The 20,443-nt window shown below is 41.0% G+C and overlaps 1 protein-coding gene across 6 annotated transcripts in view; it reads right to left on the bottom strand.

Annotated features, from left to right (window-relative positions):
• The window catches only part of MYO9A (myosin IXA), a 566,016-nt gene that overhangs the window by 90,619 nt on the left and 454,954 nt on the right, over positions 1-20,443 (bottom strand). For 5 of the 6 annotated variants that reach the window (XM_050968015.1, XM_050968016.1, XM_050968017.1 and 2 more), the window contains 3 exons: positions 18,884-19,025; positions 15,779-15,974; positions 8,302-8,421 (listed from right to left, as the gene is read on the bottom strand). In XM_050968015.1, coding sequence (XP_050823972.1) covers positions 8,302-8,421; positions 15,779-15,974; positions 18,884-19,025 — 458 coding nt within the window. The remainder of the gene's footprint in view (positions 1-8,301; positions 8,422-15,778; positions 15,975-18,883; positions 19,026-20,443) is intronic. The other variant, XM_050968019.1, reaches the window with a different exon arrangement.

The raw sequence follows: 20,443 nt of genomic DNA, 5'->3' as shown, positions 1-20,443 counted from the left end.
TCTCAGTTTGATGCTGTCAGAATTGGCAAAAGGGACTTTGATGGAACAGATCCAGCCACTCTGGATGCATGCAAAACTGTCCTACAGTTAGGTCTACAGGTTGAGAACAACAATCACTTCAGAAACTCATTTTTGTGTACTCCCATTAGAGTTTTCACAGAATCGAGTAAAAGGAAACGGGAGATGACACTGTCCCTAAATTCCTTCCTCATGCCCCACAAAACATATCCTCTCTAAAGAGAAGAGAAAGGAAAGACAGGTCTCCAGTCATGGTCAACAGCCTCCTGCTGAGCCTGAAAACATCTGCCCTCATTGTAACAGAACTTGTGGTTCAAGGATTGGCCTTATTAGCCACCTGAGGACCCATAACTCCCATGGAAGATGATGATACTCGGTAAGGAGTGATAGCCCATCATCATCCTCTCTAACTCTTCTTGGACTGAATGTCTGGAAGGAAAAGCATGAGAAAGAGACCTTCTGGGACAAAAGAAATTCCTATGATAAAATGAAGAGATCAGATAGGATGGCGGGGGTGGAAGGTTTGTATAAGTTTTGGTGGTGCCCAAAATGGGTCCAAGTCCTCCCCACACACACACTAGCCTTGTAAGCCTATAATTTTTTAAATGTAAAAATGGTCTGGAAACAGTAAGTGTTTAACAGTTTCCCTATATTGCACAATGTGTGTGTGGCGGGGAGAATGAGGGCTCTGGCTGGGGATGAAGGGTTTAGGGTGTGGGAGGGGCTCGGTTAGGTCAGAGGGTTGGGATGCATGGGTGAGGGCTGTGGCATGGGGTCATGGATGAGGGATTCACCGTGCAGGTGGGGGCTCAGGGCTGGGGTGGAGGGTTGGGATGCGAGGGCGGGGGGGGGGGTGAGGGCTCTGGGGCGCATCAGGGCTGTGGATAAGGAGTTTGGGTTAGGACCAGCAAGGGAGCACAGCACGGAGCAGCAGGGCAGCCATCAGCTGCCCAGGGTGCAGGCAGGGATGCTCGGGGGGAGATGCGCGGGGGGTGGCTGGAGGGGCTGAGGGATGCTCTGGGGGAGGCACGCGGGGCTGGGGGAGAGACCCAGCCTCAAACATTGGTGGAACCGGGGCCCCAGGCCCTGAATTTGCTGGAGCATGGGGGCACCACAGGCCCTTATAACTCATTGCCCCTGTAGGGTGGTGCTGGTCAAAAGAAGAACTGCCACTTACAAACTGATGTACAGCCAAAGTGGTCAGATCTGGAATGTTTGGGGGCATTTTCAGGTCTCGGAAAGCTGCATATTGGCTTTCGTCACATCTTCTCGACAGAGTTTAATGCCTGTGAAGAAGAGAGCGGCCAACTTGATTTTTTATATGTGGTTTGGTATTCTATCACCAAAGACACTGATGCTGTCAATGCCATTTATTGCACTGCAAATCAGGAACTATCACACGATGTCTCTCAAAGATAGGAAGTGAACTGAGTGGAGTCTAAAAACGTGCAGATAAGTTAGATACTGACTTAGGTCAGTGGCTACCTATTTGGGAATCTTCTCAGATCTCTGTTCTATGCCTGGACACAAAACGAGAATGGGTAGCCAGTTCGTAAGCCTCTTAGATAGCTAAATCAGCCCTCTTGTTAGTGAAGCTTCTGTGTAACCCAGGGAAACACAATAGCGTTCATAAGGAGAGCAAAGAGAGAACATGGATGGAAGTGTTAACTATGACGACTCACCTGAAGAGAAACAAGGTGGGTGAGGTAATAACCTTTATTGGACAAACTTCTGTGGGATAGTCAATCTCCAAAGCAGGGGGGAAATTGCAGTGAAATGGTTGATTAATGTAGAATGGATTCTCATACCGAGAGCTCAGAGTCCAATAAATCATCTTGGGAGCTAAGTTGAGATGCCTCAAGTAACATGGCTGGTGCTGACAGCTGAAGGCTGAGGCAGGTTTTGGTTTGCAATTGTCTGGATAGTACCAGTGCAGGGGCTCTGATAAATCTCCATAGCAATGGAGATTCAGGTTCATCCAAAATGAGGAGAGCCTCAGAAGACAAAAATCTGGAAGGAGTCAGAGGGCTCTAGTAGTCTATAGTTGAAGCTTGGGTTGGTACTGGAGGTGGAACTGTGGACTGGTGAGATGGAGACTACTGTAGTACGAGGTGGATGCAGGGTCCTGTCTTACTTCAGAGCTAGGGTAAGAAACCTGTACTGAGGGATGCATGCTGTGAGGGATCAGGTGGTGCTGCTGTAATAGGTGTTCTGGAAAAGGGTTTATTAATACAAGGCTCCTTATATGGTACCGATGCTTCAGTACCAGACTCAGTCGGAGCCTCCACAGTATCCTTAAGGGATGTGAGGTCTCCCGAGAGTGGGTCTTACGGGGTGACCTACCCTTTTTCATGGTTTCTCTGGTAGGGGAGGAATGTCTTCTTCTCTTTAACATCTTTGTTTCCATGGGTGCAGATACTGTTGGACGAGTGACTGAAGCAGCCTGTGATGTTCAGGCCGATGTATCGGTGGAGGGACAGGATGGGAAGCAGACCCTTCCACAGCTAGAGCACATTCCATTAACAGGAGTTTTAGTCTAATGTCCCTATCTTCTCTGGACCGACCTTTAAACTCCAGATAGATCTTACACTTTGAGGGGATGTGGGAGTCTCCCAAACACCACAGGCAACTTGAATGTCTGTCACTGTGGGGAAAAGGTCAAGGAGTAGGGGGGGAAGCCCCACTCGAGGAGCACAAAAATCATGCTAAATGAAATATAGTGAAAATAAAATAAAGGTAAAGTACATAATTGAGAAACTAAAAACTTTCATGAGGTGAAAGAAAGGTGGGAAGCTGAATACAGCTAACTGAATTAGACTCCATCCCAAGCCACAGGCGGCTGAAAAGGAACTAAGTGGTGGTAGGCTCATGCCTCCCTATATCCACTTATTTGGAGCATGAGGTGTTACTTCATGCAGGTGTGAGCCTGCAAGCACCACTTTGCAATCTGTGATCATTAGCAAATGGGCACACACACATCCCAGGTGGTGCACCCATAGGGGAATATATTCAGAAGAAAAAGATATTACCTCACCCACCTTGTCACTCGTACTCTGGGACCACATGGCTACAACAACACTGCAACCACCTGAAAAGACTGCAGCTCTGGGAACAGTCAAATGCCAGCCCACTTTTTCCCCATTCCTTTCGGTCAAACCCAAGATGACAGAATGGAGAAGACATTTCTTATTTAGTGCACTCCCAAAAGCATTACCCTCAGTATGGCATTTAGATTCAGAGAGGTGAGGAGACAGGAGATTGGAGAATTCAGCTACTATGAGTGACAGGAAGTTACCCTCTGGTTCAGGGTCCCCCTTTTCAGAATTGAGGTTGATCTGCAGCTACACAGCCTCCTTCCAGGAGGGGATTCCCCAGAGATAGAACTGGCTATCCACTTCCTGTCTGAGAGTGCAGGGTCTGGGCCCAGAGGTTGCTTTTTGGTAAATCCACTTGTAGTGGGGCTCCAAAGTATTAAAGAACATGGACTGGAAGACAGAATGAACAGTTCCAGTTGTGCTAGGAAAAGCAAACTCTGCAGACTTCTCCCCATAAAGAAACATGAGAAAAAGAGTAGTTTCCAGGGCAAGGAAGGTCCAGCTCCATTCCCTTAGAGCAGGAATCAGAGATGTAGTGTTCCAGCAGGTCTTAGAGTCACAAATTCCTGCCTACAGGACCCCATCTTGCTCCAGCCAGACGAAGTGCAAGGGCCTAAATTGCAACTATTATCTGTAGTGATATGTGGAATAAGCCTCTTCAGCAGAAGGCAAAGAAAACATATCACACTGTAGCTTGTCTTGCTGAGAAAGGGACAGGGGGTGGAAAGCAATGTTAGATCTGCACTGGAGAACTGTAACTTTGCAGGGATGTACAGCAACAGCAACTTCCTCCTGAGAAAAGGAGCTCTGGTTCTGGCTTCCACAGCAAACCCAAGATCTGAGATGTGAGAGGCAGGCAAAGGGAAGGAAATTTTCCCAGAGGCCTTCAAACACACCTACCAACATCTGGGACACAGAGCCTTCCTCGACTTTTTTTCTTCTCTCTTGAGGTTCTTATTTTCTTCTCACTTCTGCAGAGAAGGGCTGGAAGAGGCAGAGCTGGAAGACAACTCAGACATCTGTGCCATGCTTCCAGTAAGAAATGATAGGAGACATTAGAAATGGGTGGACTGGTGCTTTTATAATAGAACATGATACACTGGTCTTTTTCTCTCCCAGATTCCTGCTGAGTGACTGAATCCTATTGTCCAACAAGGTGTTCACATGTAGGATACTGGAAAAAGTGATGCAACACAAACAGCCTTTTAAATCAATTATGAGTGCACCTCACCCTTTTCTTGTAGGTACCTTTACTGTATGTTGGCCATTGATTGCACCACATTCTTAAATCTCCAAAGATGTTTACAGATTTACTGTCAGAGGGGTAGCCGTGTTAGTCTGGATCTGTAAAAGCAGCAAAGAGTCCTGTGGCACCTTATAAACTAACAGACATTTTGGAGCATGAGCTTTCGTGGGTGAATACCCACTTCGTCGGATGCAGATTTACTATGATTTTACACTGTCCAAAACTGACAAGGAACTACCAATAAAATAACTGCCCAGTAGATGGAAATTTGCCTAAGGATAGAGTCAACCCTGCAGGACAGCAGGCTGTGTATGTCACCATGTTTACAGTACTGAAGGCTCATAGATCAATTTTAAATTATTTATTTACTTCATTAATTAAGCAGATAATATCTTGATGTCCACTGACTGGGTTCTCACTTGATGTATCGTATAAATGTCTTGATTTTTCCCTATAAACATATGGGGAAAATCTATTATATTCTATTTTGGTTGGAATCTTTCATAACCAGTGGGTCTCTCTTGAATAGTGACCTTTCATTGGAATACTGATTTTTGTTTATTTAGTGACTTGTTTATCCTATAACTGCAGCATGAACTAAAAATGAGAATTATAAGATTATAATTACCAGAAATGTAATATCCACAGAGTGGAATATTTTATGAGATGCTGAAATTATGAAGATAAGATTGTATCAAAATGCTGCTGTAGCTTGGCCTTACATAAATCAAGAAAAGAACATTTTTATTTGAGGATCAACTTAAAACTACATTGGAGCTTATATAATAGGTGTCTAGTAAGTGTCTCGTACTCCAAGCAGTCTACTAATCCAAAGATCTGTCACTTGCAACTGTAAAAATAAATTACACGAGATGAGTGCAAGCTGAGTTAAGAAATACATATTACCAGATGAAGAGCAAATGCTTAGAGCTCTACATCCCCCCAAAATATTAGGTAAAGCTATAGTCTTAGTGCAGTGCTGTTTCTACTGGGCGGGGAACAGAGGGGCTTTTGGGAACAAAGGATAGCTATTTTTAATTTAACCCATTGATTTGCTTGTGCTCCCCTCCCCCTGCCACCAAATACTCTGACCATGGAAAATTTATTCATGAATTGTATAAACAATTACTCTCCAAACAAAGGATCTGGAACTTGGGTGCTTCTCCATCCACAGGGCAGATGCAGATTGAACAGTTAACCCAAACTGTGGTTGTAAATACGACTATTGTCTAAAACTCCCTTCCCTCTGAGGACTCATTTCCCCTACTTCAACGCTAGTCCTTTCAAGGGCTGGACTGATTTGTCTAATTTGTCTTTTCTATGTCTAATGTCTATATTTTTATGCTTTTGGGAAGAATTGTGGACACTATACTTTCTACCCACTATATAGGAACATTAACCAACAGAGCTCCTGCCTTTGACTCAGAGACAGCTAAGCACAGTAAAAGCAGCAAAGAATCCTGTGGCACCTTATAGACTATACTGTCTATAAGGCGTCACAGGATTCTTTGCTGCTTTTACAGATCCAGACTAACACAGCTACCCCTGTGATACTAAGCACAATGCACATCACACTGTGCAATAATGAAAAGGTGACCATTAGTAACTTGGCCAAATAGCTAGAACAGTAAGTAATATTACCACCCTAGGGGAATTTGGATTCACAAACGAATCCACTGGTTAAATAACTTTTTTAATTTACACTTGTGATTGGAACTGATGCTTACAATTCAAAAGAAAGACATTTCTACCAAACAATCCATTTTTCAGAAATCAAGGTGATGTAACTTTATTCAACTTCCAGGAAAAGCCAAGTCCAAGTAGTACCAATGGTGAGCATACAGGCTCTTCTAAAACTTGGGAATACATGCCTCAAGGCTAGCAACTGAATGGATCTAGCAAAATCTAACTCCCAAGCATCAAATAATTAATGGGTTTGGACTCTACCTATTTTAAAGAAAAAGTTCTAGGAACTGACCAATAGCAGCACATACTTGGATATGCAAGAGACCCAAATACAGAAGCAGCTAATCTGCATGAACTACTTGTTTGCCAGACCATCTGCTCTTGGCCAAGTCACAAAACATCAGCAACTGTAACAGAGATCACATGTTCCACCTTCTCAACCAAAGATGGATTTCTTGCAGGGAAAAAGATTACAAGGCTTCGCCAGTGGCAAGAATGAATTTAAGTTTAACACCGTTGGGCTTGCATCATATTATTTTTACACTGAATTATAGGTCATAGTTAAAAAATATTCTGTGCTGTATGGGTTTCGCCCCGTTTTTTAACGAACCATAAATAACTTGCTCATATAGCTAAACTAACTTGCAAATCTTAAACTGGATTCCAATTGCTTTACTTACACTAGAAATAAACTATTGAGAGCTATGTAATTATCTGTAAGTGTTACTTAGAAGTATATTGACTGTGAAATTCTAGAGGCTATGTCTACATTAGACTTTTTCTTAAGATTTCCCCGTTGGTGGTGGAAGATAAAGGAAAACAGTCTAGTGTAGACAAGGCCTATGTTAAGAATGAAAACCCTTCCTTAACTTTCCCAGTGCTAGACATTGCAAGGAGCACATGGAAAGAAGTCTGTTCAGAAAGATGTGCTTGACTTTAGAAGTCTCTAAAGTGCTAACACAAAAATACTGTACTTACCATGCATATTTCTACAATGTGGAAACAAGCCTTTTGACGTTCTGTTTAGGCACATCTTACAGGCATTTTAAAGTCTATGCCTTAGATGGAAAGTGTGCCTTTATTAAGACTTGTTTACAGTAATGCTCCATCTCTGTAAACTTTATTTATACAAAATGAAGAAGGAATACAATGGCATAAGACTTAAGCCTTTTGTAAATACAGATAGCAAAAATATTTAATTTTTTTAATTCACCTTTAAAACTTGATCACCTCTCCACAGGCAACAAGGCAAATTTTGACATTAGATTATTGCATGTTCCATTTTTGAAGCGCTTGCAACTGTATGCGCATCTGAACTTTAAAGTTAAATGATATACAGAGCAGTTTAAAGAGTGAACTAGTATCGTGGCATCTTGCGGCAGGCCCTTTACATTGTTATAACACTGAATCTCCATGCGCTATTCTTTGTGGCAGGTGATGTTATGTTCCATGCTGCTGGACTCCCTTCTCCTCCTACAATAGGAGTCCAGCCATAATAATTAGTAATACAGGCAGGAAGGCCTGTTTGTTCATGCAGGACTAGTTTATTATGTAACAAACAGAGGAGTAAGGACAAGGAAATGGAGACCAAGTGCATCTCTGCCCACCCATTCTGTAAAGGGGTCTTCTAGCATAACAATTCCTCACATTTAAATGAAAGCCTTTGAAACGACATAGGCACTTTCTCCAAACACAGTTATTTTTAAAGTCTGACATATAAATAAAGCTGTAAAAAAAAAAAGAAAGGGACTGAATCCTGAAGAAAGCTTGAAGTAAAATCCTAGCTATATTAACTCACACTAGAAATATTCCTACTGGTTCTAAACTTGCTTTAGGTGTGATAGTAGTAACACTAAAAATTAATGGCATGAAAAGTGTTACTAAGTTCAGAATACTGTCTTATTTAGGAGAGCAACCTGTGAAACCATTAGTAAAATGGTTCCATGTATAATTAAACAAACATGGATATTTACTGGATTTTTTTTTTAAACAATTCATTAATAAGAACAGGCGATCCAGCGAGTCTATTCCATCCAGATCTCTATAGAACAAAACTCTAGCTAAGAATTTCTAGTAGGAAAGGGCTAAAATCCTTTCCGTAAGGTTTCCTGCAATTGATTATGATGCTCTCATTGGGCTGCACTGGAAGTTTCTTTGCATGTTTCTTTTCCCCCTTGATACCCAGAATGCTCCTGGTTTCCATTTCCTGATGTGTGAGTGTCATGTCAGAGAGGATGGTGGGATATGGAGCCTTACTGTACTTCTCCTCCTTGCATCTCTGCAGGATCTCTAAGCTCCTCTGATGGACTGGGTGATGTAGAAAGCTAAAACTATCCACACTTTTCAAAACCGCACATGGCACTGCATCATCATGCCCTTGGGAAGCAAAATAAAAACAAAAAATGGAGAGAAGAGAAAGATTATATAAGCAGAAATCAGGAAAGAGTAAAGAACAATGCTGCCAACTGCTCATGTAATACAAGAATTGTTCAAAAGTTGCACTTCCTTTCTGTTTATGGACCATAACTAGGCTATTTGCAGCAGTTATGAAAATGCACAGCACTGACACAGGTTAACTTCAGTTCCCTCACGATAAAGTATCATGACACATCACACACAGTCATGGACATAATTATCTCAGTCCAGAGTCCAAGGACACTGCAAATGTACTGACCCACATCTCTGCAGGCATCCACTCACAGTTACACATTTCCTTGCACTCTGACGGGTGGGGGGGTCTGATTTGCATGGTGACTATAGGGTTATTTCTTGTGAACTGAATAGTATATAAATTCCAGCACATTGATTGGCCAGAGCACAATCATCTGGATAATCACTGCAAGGTAACCTTTAAAAAGTAGTGATTATGCAAATCTCTGTTTTATTAGCTACAGTACGATAAATCCTTCTGCTTCAGTTCAGCCGAGGTTAGCTACTGATTTCAGAACTCCTCACCCATATATTCACAAGCACAGCCACCTCAAATTCTGACCTGCTCCACATACTGTTAACCCTATTTTATCCAGATATTTGCAATTTAAATTGAAACAGGAGTTACTTTACATAAGTAAGAGGAGAGGGGGTATGCTTAGCCTTCCTTAGGGCTGAGAATAGGGAGATTTCAGACATACTGAGTTTAGCTGACAGACTCTGGGAGTTCATGTCAGAAGTTACGGTGGACATCTATGTGTGGGCATACAGGATAATTCTCTGATAATTTCATAATAAATGTAACCTGGAAAAAAGTTATACAGGTATTACATTGTAACAGGAAGCTCCTTCCAGTTACCATCTAAAAGGGAATTACTGTGGGACATGTCATGCTTCATTTGAAGAGTAATGAGGCACTGAAGTTACCTTATGTCAGCATGATATATTAAGCCTAGCATTCAAGGCTGATGCTTTACACTATCAACAAAGAGTGATCTGAACACTTTAGAGGAACACTGTCAACTATTGTTTTTCTAATGTTAGTAACACCATTTTTGTACTGTCCATTTGGAAGCCTGAAGACCAATTTTTTTTTACCACCATTTTTGCCTTTTTCTATTCAGCAAACATTCATTTTCTTCTTTTTTGGTTTATAACGTTGCTAATTCAACAAAAGTCAGCATGGCTTTCTTTTGCTTGCTTCACTGCCTGCAAACCAGCATCATCATTTATGTCAGCAGCAATGGGCACAGCACTGGGAATAGTGCTTGTTAGTTGAATGCTATTGCAGAGCCATCAGAGCGAGCATGAGAGCATAAAGTCAGACACATAAATCCTTTATCAGAGCTAGGATCTATGTTCACATCCAACTTGCTCAAAACAGAGAAAACCAAAGAGGAAGCTGTGGATGACTGGCTTCCATCACTGGATTTGTGTAAGTCATCTCAAAACAGAGACACTTCTTTTTAAATTTGTCGGCAACGAGTCATTCATTATTATGTTTTATGTGGAATAAATTAATCTAGAGCAGTAGTTCTCAACCTATTTACCATTGTGGGCCGCATCCAATACTCCTTCTGTGTCACATGGGCCACAGCTGTGTGCTGATTGGGCCACAAGCGGCCCACGGGCCAAGGGTTGAGAACCACTGATCTAGAGGATATTTATCACCAGATTACAAAAAAATCAGACAACTTTGCTTCATAAAAGCTTGACAATGTGCCTTTAATCAAGTTCATTTCGATTCAAGAAAATCAAACCCAAATGTGAGCTTTTCTTTTAGAATTTAACTTCAGTTTCTTGTTATCCCACAGAGAAAGCTCAATTATAAAACTAGCAATTCAAAGAGCTACCCCCCTCAACTATCGATATTTTACCCAGTCTGATCTAAGTTTTCAAATTAAAAAGAGTTGGCAGCACCGTAAGAAACACCTATTGGGCCAGAAGAGAAACATATCCAACAAAATTCAGACAGTTACATTGCTCTGCTTCTACATATCTCACAGTTATAAACACAACATCACTAAAAGCTATACTACAAGAATATAAAAAGTGCAGTAAGAAAAGCTCCAAAAGGTAGCAGTGAAGAGTAGATTCATTTATCCAACACTAGTCTATTGAAAGCACAGCACAGAAATGTTCACACTGCTTCAGGACACCACTGGCACAAAGAAAGGAAGATACAGAATGAAGGAAAGGAAAAAAAACAAACTGGGTTTTGGAAAGTCTACTGCACATAGGATTGAGATTTTTGTATGGCTAGCATAACTCAAATAGGCCTTCACAAAGGGAAAAGGAAAGCAAATAGACTTTTGGCCTAAAAACACTGAAAAAAAAATAAGCTCCAACGAAAATACGCAGCTTTTTCAGACATCCTTTAAAACTGCTTTGCAACTGTACCTTCAGATCAATCACAGCAGGGTCAGAGAGGGCTATAAGGGAGTTTATAAGGCCTTGTCTACACCAAAGAGAAAAGTCAATCTAAGCTACACAATTTGAGTTACATGAATAGTGTATCTCAAATCAATGTAGCTTAGATCTACTTAACTACAGGGTCCACACTACATGATGTTGACAGGAGATGCTCTTTCACTGACTCCCCTTACTCTTATCCATGAGGTGGAGAACAGGAATTAGTGGGAGAAAGCTCAGTGGTCGACTTAGCAGACTCGCTAAATCGACTGCTGATGCATTGATCACCACAGCTTCGATCCTCCGGTAAGTGTAGACAAGCCCTAAGACACCTAGCTTTTCTTAACAATGTTTAAAACTGAGCAGAATATGCGCTAGTGTGGGGTGTTATTAGGTATTAATGTACAAGGAGGGCAGGGGCAAAAGCAAATTTTTATTGTATGATGAGTTCCAACTCCAGCTGCACCAGATGCATTTAGCTCATGCTAATTAAAACCTAGAAAGGTTTGGTTAAAAAAAACCCCAAACATATGCAATCTTTAGAAATATGTGCTATTTTATAGGACGACTATCAAGATAGGTAAACTTTAGGGCCTAAAATTTGAGTGGCTCCGCGAACAATTCCCAGAGAATAGTTGCTGTAGGTACATCTCTACCCCGATATAACGCGACCCGATATAATACGAATTCGGATATAACACGGTAAAGCAGTGCTCTGAGGGGCGGGGGGGAGGGTGTGTGTGTGCGCGCGCACTCCAGCGGATCAAAGCGAGTTCGATATAGCGCAGTTTCACCTATAACACGGTAAGATTTTTTGGCTCCCAAGGACAGCGTTATATTGGGGTAGAGGTGTATGTTAATTAGATTATCAGATTGTGATAATTGTGTATTATGTCACATAGCAGTCGATAGGCACCAGCATCCGCTAATCAAGTATGCCTCAGAACAAAGTTCTCAGTGTTCTGGAGACTAATGTACAAAACTAAGATATCAAATATATAAGCCAGTACCCCATGCCGGACATTCAGTTATACCTGTTCTAACACACAATGCCATTTGGGATACTTTTTTGAGACACCGACTGGGTTATGGAGAAGTTCAAGCCAAACTGTAGCTAGAGTTTGGATAACTGAATGGGAGGTAGAGTGCTAGTTACAAAAGCTTTCAATATCCATACTATCATGTAAATCAGTCCCTAGGGACCACACTAGTGTGTTCTCAAAGTGGCAGCCACAAAGCTTATCTAGTCTATCATTCTAAGGATGTTAAGTGGCCACCACAATAGACAGTGCCACTGACATGCTCTATGCTGGAATAATTTTTAAAAGTTAATTAAAAAAAAAGAGAAAAACAGAACTTTGTTTTTAGAAAAGTAAACTTCTATGCATAAAAGTATTCTTGGCAAAGGGAGACTTACTTCACATATGGAGGGAAAGACATTATTTAGCTCTTAGTGTTAGCAATTGTAACAACGGGCACAACAATACTAGGCAACCACTCCCTCCCCAGGAAAGAACACTGACACTATAGTTTAACCGAAGGGTCTAGCATCACTTCATATTAGGACACTGCCTATAGGCCCCAGCTGAGATCAGGGTCCCATAACATGCTGTACCTATTCGCAATATATTTTTCTATTAGCAATAGTTACATACCTAAATAATGACAGGTTTCAGAAAAGCAGCTGTGTTAGTCTGTATCCGCAAAAAGAACAGGAGTACTTGTGGCACCTTAAAGACTAACAAATTTATTTGAGCATAAGCTTTCGTGGGCTACAGCCCACTTCTTCGGATGCATGGAATAGAACATATATTGAGGAGATATATATACACATACAGAGAGCGTGAAAAGGTGGGAGTTGTCTTACCAACTCTGAGAGGCCAATTAAGTAAGGAAAAAAAACTTCTGAAGTGATAATCAAGATAGCCCAGTACAGACAGTTTGACAAGAAGTGTGAGAATACTTACAAGGGGAGATAGATTCAATGTTTGTAATGGCTCAGCCATTCCCAGGCCCTATTCAAACCTAAGGTGATTGTATCTAGTTTGCATATCAATTCCAGCTCAGCAGTTTCTCCTTGGAGTCTGTTTTTGAAGTTTTTCTGTTGCAAAATTGCCACCCGCAGGTCTGTCATTGAATGACCAGACAGGTTAAAGTGTTCTCCTACTGCTTTTTGAGTGTTATGATTCCTGATGTCAGACTTGTGTCCATTAATTCTTTTGCATAGAGACTGTCCAGTTTGGCCAATGTACATGGCAGAAGGGCATTGCTGGCACATGATGGCATATATCACATTGGCAGATGTGCGGGTGAATGAGCTCCTGATGTGATTAGGTCCTATGAAGATGTCACTTGAATAGATATGTGAACAGAGTTGGCATCGGGCTTTGTTGCAAGGGTGAACCCAGGAACCTTACACTTCTTATCAAACTGTCTGTACTGGGCTATCTTGATTATCACTTCAAAAGTTTTTTTTCTTTACTTAATTGGCCTCTCAGAGTTGGTAAGACAACTCCCACCTTTTCATGCTCTCTGTATGTGTATATATATATCCTCAATATATATTCCATTCCATGCATCCGAAGAAGTGGGTTGTAGCCCATTGAAGCTTATGCTCAAATAAATTTGTTAGTCTCTAAGGTGCCACAAGTACTCCTGTTCTTTATACCTAAATAATGTAACTCCAAAAAAATTAATAAAAATGTAAAATGCACTAGCCCACATCATCATTTATTCTTCATACTAACCATCTACGCAATATAAACTGAATGACTGATGCTGCTTCTGCTGCCATGTGAAAGTTCTTTGCTACCCTATGTAATAGGTGACAGCAATGCTAGTGTATACTGGATAACATATTGACTACATAGGTATGATAAGATAACAGATTGTGACATTTCCTCCACACAGATGCTTTAAACTGCATTTTACTGTTAATACTGGAAATCTGGCTTTAGGTGACCTCTTTCTTTAGTTCTGCTTTCTTAAAGTTGGCATGTTTGTCATCATTATTTCTCAAACTACTTCAGTCATTATTTGATTACATTTTTAAAATGTGTCCCTTGGAAAAATTGAGATGCAAACGATTTTGGGCACTCAAGGAGTTTAAGGCTCACTCTGTCTTCTTGATATCAGTGGAATTATTTTATCTGAAGAATAAATGTTACAAGCACAAAACAAAATGGAGTGAGACATTTTTGAGTGGTCATGCAAAGGGCACAAGACAGATTGGACTATAGGACTGTATCCTGAAAGAGGTTAAGAAGCTGTTTCAACTGAAACCATATACTAATTAGTCCTGACATAAGAAAAAAAAATAAAAATCACAGAATTGTCTGAAAACCTCACAGATTTTCTTTGATATGTCTAATTTTAGTCAGTTGCTGATCCAATCTAAAAAGTGAGAAATCAGAAAGCTAACTGCTAGGGACACTAACATGGCAGATGTGACTACAGAAGACAGAGGGTGAAGCAGGGCTTGAAATTAGCAGGGCAGGGTTAGCAATAGCTCTTGCTGTCAGAGAGTTTGCATTTTTATTATTATTTTTCCTTGGAGAGCACTCTATAGCCCAGCCAGCTATCCAGCTGGGATTCGTGAATCAGCTAGATTTAAAAAAGAAACAACAAACCACACCCCACAACGTACGAGCGAAAGGCAGGAACATCTCTTCAAAGAACTAGATTTCTAGGGATTTTTTCCCCCCTCCCGTAGGCATAAGGTCTCAAGAAAACTGCTGCTCTCATGCAATGCATGATGGGAGCTTTACAAGTAAAACTTCTCTCCTCTCTACCTCCCAGCATTACAATGGTCATCAAGGAACTTTCACAATCTCAACCTTGTACTGTTATATAAGAAAAGTCTCAGGTTCATTTGTCAGAAGTGTCTTTCCAATTATTCTGTCTAGGGCTGGCTTTTCCTCACTCTTCTGAACAGCTGAAGGCTTGTTTTGTTTCTTGTTATTCTTGGGATTTGATCCAAGGGTCTGATGTTATTCTCACTGAGCAGAGAAACTTATTCTAAATGGGTGGATTCTCATAATTATACGATTTTTCCTTGATTCGTTCACTCTATTAATGCAAATCTATTAACATTTCAAGCTCGAAATCATCAGAATTATTTCAATGCTTAATTTTAACTTTGTACTGATATTTCCCTGCTGATGTTCTAGCTTTGTTGTGAATTTCAAGCCCTCTTGTGCCCAGAAATTAATAGTAATAGCTTGCACCTGTCATTCAGGAATAGCTTTATGCAGAGAAATGTTCTACAAGCACAGCCAAGTATTGCCTGCCACAGCATGATGATGCACCATTACTTTCATTTAATTTACTGCCCTCCCTGTTCTGCATGAGGGAGGGTAGGTCGTTCTAGCTGACCGCACAGCTATGAATTTGTGCTAGACAGGAGAACAATCTCTCTTTCGGCTTAAAGGGTGAACAGTCTGAAAAATTACAGAGCAGAATTCTATTTTCTGTGTTTTCAGACTTTATGTTAACAGTGAAAGAAATATGAGTTAAAGAATCAAAGTATTCTCTTTTTTGCTTCATAATTTTAAGCTTCCATTTAAATCATGTACATTTCCATAAAAATGAATCCTACAGAAAAGGTAAAACAACATCAGAATGAAAATCCTTCATCATAAATTGCTAAGGGTCCATTGCATTTGTTATTCAACACGTAAAGTACCGCACTTTTCTTTAGTCGGAAATCTTGCCATTCAATTCACCAGTTTTTGGACACATTATTAAGAAGAGGAGCATATGTGTAAATTAGATACAATAACATTTTAATCATACTGAACTCAGATGTCAGGGACATACTGTGTATGTGTTTATTATATATAGTTAAGATTCATAGATGTACAGAGGTGGGATCCCAATATCTGTTACTCACCAGTTTTCTTCTCAGTGTATCGTTTTCCAGCCTCCCTAAAACCAACCATAGCCCTGAAAAAAGCTCTGAGGACTGCCCAGCGGAACACAGCCACTGGATCAATCCCTATCATCCCACAGATAAAGGCGTTCTTGCTGCTTCTTAGGAGAGCTACAATGTCTGGCCGCATATGATCTGTGTTTTTCTCCCGGAAATCCTAGTGAGAAAGAAAAAAGGGCTTGACTATTCTTGTAATATGACAACTTTTATTTATACTGTCCTCACTGTTCTTCTGCATGTGACAGCTTTCAAAAGCAAGACAATTTAATGAAAATTCTCAGTTCAACACACTTCTAATAAAACAGACATTTTAAAAGCTGGTGCTTGACTCCACAAACTTAATACTCTTTAATGTGATTTTTTGGTACATTGTTAAACACTATAGCACCTACGTAGTCTCCCACACGAGCTGGGTCAGGTGCCAAACAGCAATCAGAGATCTGGACCAATACTTTTAGTGACATGAATGTCAATGGGGTCAAGTTTAAAATAATTAGCATAAGATTTTTAAACATGCCTCAGCGAGCTGGACTCCTAACTCCCTTAGACACCTGTGAAAATCCCAGTTGTAGTTATTTAATAGTAAAATGACTAAAGGCAAAGAAAATGCATTTGGTCTTGTATTGCTAGTATATGAGCCATAAACAATATACCGTCTGTAATCTGGAGAAACCATGACCCCCAAACTCTGGTGATACCATGCAAATCCAAGTTAATTCTACACACAGGCACTCAGTTTGCATGGAGTTTGAGTCAGTTAACTAAGTTTACAAGGCATTGCTCCAGCAGAATAATTATTTTAACTTGACAGCTATCAATTTAGAGCTTTAGACAAGGAACTTGGAGAGAAAGTTGCAACAAGGAACATATTGCACGTTGTATCTTTTGGTGTTTCAAAGGCTGTCTGTGGGTATGTCTGCAGTATACAATAAGCGCGGGTCTGTGGGATCTGGGCTTGTGGACTCAGTGTATCTAAGTCCATGCTTCAGCGTCCACACTGCACTGTAGATCTGGGTTTCTTTGCAAGAATTCAAAGGAATTTCCCTTTCAGTGCCATAATACTGTTTGGCAACTTTAAATATTATCATCTGTTCCAAGAGTTCTCAACCTGGGGGGCTAGTGAACAGGTTACCAGTTACTAACGGGGGAGGGATCCTGGCTAACTAGGATGAGAGTCCCAGTATAGAAAAGGTTTAGAACTGCTGATGTATGTGATGCTAAGCAAGGTGGGCACCATACAGAAAAATACAAATCCCAGTTATTATCCCAAAGAATTTACTATCTACAGCCCCAAATCTGTGAAGATTTACGCACCTGTTTAGTTTTATGCACTGGGTAATCCTGCTGAATGTGCAATCTTAGGCTCCAGTAAAAGACAGTGTGTACAGCTAAGCATGTATGTGAGTCCTTGCATGTTTGGAGTGGAAAGCTATCCATGACACAAAATGGAAGACAACCAAGAGTATGGATGGGAAGAAGCAGTACAAGGAGGGCGACCATACAGAAAGAAGGTGTGGCTGCTCTGTTGGGCTATGCTTATGTTTAAAAGGTTCTGGTTATTGTCATTTTAAATTTATTAAAAACATTGTTTGAAACTTTACACTTTCATCCACAATAAACTGTATAAATCCTTTGCCCCCTGTAATGCTGGCAGACCAGGTGCCAGCTCATGCCAAGGCCCCAGGCCTCACTGAACATTGACAAAATGCACAGCTGGAAACCAGTCTGGCTCACCCGTATGTTAGTATTGTTGAGCTAGATATTAGAGTTGTAAGAATATGTTTGGTGTTTAGACTTTATGAATAATTTGTAGGATTCTGCATGTATTATATGTCTCCCTTATCTGTACCCCATGTTATAAGGCATTGTAAACCTCTGTAACCATTCATCAAACAGGAAAGAATCCTTCTCTAATTCAAATGCTGGCTTCCTACAAAAGATGTTGGGTCCTGCCTAACGACAAAATCTGTGAAACCAAATGAGCCATGGTGAGACATTAAAAAAACAAAGACTTTGTTAACTGAACTCTTCACCCCCTCCAGGAAGAAGAGACCTGTGGACGAACTCCTCCCATCAGCTTGGGCTCTAGGGAGAAAGGGATAAAAATCCCTGACAAGGAGAAACTGGGTTCTTCTTGCTGCTTGGACTCTAAAGGGGCCAGAATCACTAGCAAAAGCCTGCCCTCCCACCCCCGAGCTGTTTTGCCTGGGTTAGCCTACAGGACATATGGAGTTTGCTTATTACTGAAGTTTCTATTATCTTTTTGAATCTAAAGCTGAAACTCATTTGTGGGTGTTACCCGCTTTAAGCTCATGAAGAACTCTTATTTCCTTTTCCTAGTTAATAAATCGTTAGCTAGTTTATTAAAGGACTGGCTACAAGTGTTGTCTTCAGTGAGAGATCAAATGTACAATGAGGGTTGCCAATTTTGGTTGGATGTATTCCTGGGAGGTTTCATCACATGAAAACCTTTAATTAAAGTTTAATCTTCGATTCCTGGAGACTCCAGGACAATCCTGGAGGGTTGACAACCCTAGGTACAATTGACTTGGGGCAAGTGACTAGCCCTTTGGGACTGGGAATAACCTGCATATTGTGATTTTTGGTGTAAGGGACCCTCTAATCACAGAGGCAGGCTTGCCTAGGGTGGTAAGGTTAGACCAGAATGCCCTAGCCTAGGGGACTGTCTGCGATTCCATGGTAAGGCTGTTACAGTGTCTGAGGAGTTCATGCTTGTTACTTGGTTGGTGAAATCTAATTATAGAACACACAACCAATCTGGGGTCTGTGCCTTATTTCCTGACAGTCTGCCTTGAATTTGGCACCCATGCCTGACATTCCCTACTTGTGCCTACCTCCTTCACACCAACACCTAGTTCAGCAACGTGCCGTGGTTTTACATTCAGACCACTGCTGCCATACAAAAAATCTTATCTGAACTCTACCAGACAATAAAACAGAGTTAATTTTCACTCATCCACGCTGCAGTCTTGGGTAATGGGTACCCAGTCATAGCTAGAATGCATTTTAACTGACAAATGCTAGTGAACAGCTGTTGTGACTGACCTTCACTCCGTATTTCACTTTTCCAGCATAGTGATTTATGATAAAAGCCGGCTCCATCACGGCTGGAAATTCAATGTAAGAATTCCCCTCATGCTGACGCTTAAACTTGTCCAGTAGCGTTTGGTTTGTGGCTTGTGGAAAACTGGATAAAAAGGGGAACAAATTAAGGTAGCTGTGAAGTCAAAGAAAAAAACAACACACTCTTGCTGACAGACCATAAACTGTAAGAGGGAACATTCTGCTTTTCTCTTTTCTGTGCTTACAGATATTACTCCCACTACTGAGCTGCATTTGGCAATATATGCATGCCAACATATACCTGCATATAAATACACACTAAATACATTTGATGAAGCTTCCAACTACAGATATCTAGTACAGCTAACTGGGTCTAGAATGAATCAATTGCAAAAGTGTAGTCATACACATAACTATTTGTAATAATATATTCATAGTAGCATGATTATTTAGATACCTACAGTTATCTAAAGGTCAGACATATTTGTCTTCAGCCTTGTGACTCAAAATGCACAGAACACAAATATATCGCATATTCACCCATCTAGAAATGGGCTATTTTAACTGCATACATAACTTCAGTATTTAAGCTTTTTTACAGGTCTCAATAAGAGGGCATTTTTAAAAAAGTTCACAGAGGTGTGTAAATAAAATCACATGGCCCAATTTCACCCCACACCAGTTCTACATCAATATTATTGATTTCAGTGAAGTTACTCCTGATGTACACTATTATAAATGGACAGAAGAATCAAGCCCATGGTTTTTTCACAGCAAAATGTCAATTCACTGCCCCTTGAACTTTGTGTATTAATTGCTTGCAACTGAAAGGGCCTTTGTCCATATTTTAAAGCTTTATCAGAAACTGAATTAAAATCTCTCTTAAAAAAATAAAATTCAAATTAATCTGTGGTTAAAAAAAAATACTGCCCTGGACTGCTCTCCTCCATATCTCTGTATGGGGGAACCCTCAGCAGGCAGATCTTTCTTTTCTTACACGGAGGGAATCATTTATCTTTGTTGTACTGTCTCCCCAACTTTTTGGGGCCTCTGGCGGTGCTCTGTGGTCTGGGGTTCCATTCTGAGAGAAGCTGCGGAGACTCGGCAGGCTGGGAAACCCTTCATCCCCTCCTGAGGCTCTGGAGAAAGTCCTTGGAAAAGTTAATACAAGCCTACTGCTGTATTCACTTTTACTGCAGGACTCCCTAGGGTCACTGGGGAAAAAAGGGTTGGGGGAGGTCCCTGGAAGCACAGATGCAATGGAGCTGCACTGCCCTGGTACTGGGGAGCCCACTGTAGGTTGCTAGGGAGCCACCAGGTTTGAGAGCAGGCTTGTGGCTTATTCCAGAGAAGGGAATAAACTCTCCCCACCTGCCATCAACAGAATTATTAAGGAGGAATTTTGCCAGAAGATCCTACTGGAGACTTCTTGCCCATGAGCCTAGATAATTAAATTCAGAGGATTTAGGCCAAAATTCCGACAAGTTTGTGAGCTTGTCTACCTGGGAAGCTGAGCCAAAGTAACTAATAGCTGGTCTACAC

Source organism: Gopherus flavomarginatus, chromosome 9 (genome assembly GCF_025201925.1).
Source record: "Gopherus flavomarginatus isolate rGopFla2 chromosome 9, rGopFla2.mat.asm, whole genome shotgun sequence".
Lineage (NCBI taxonomy): Eukaryota > Metazoa > Chordata > Testudines > Testudinidae > Gopherus > Gopherus flavomarginatus.
The sequence above is the reverse complement of the archived record's forward strand: the minus strand, read 5'-3'. Positions and strand labels throughout refer to the sequence as shown.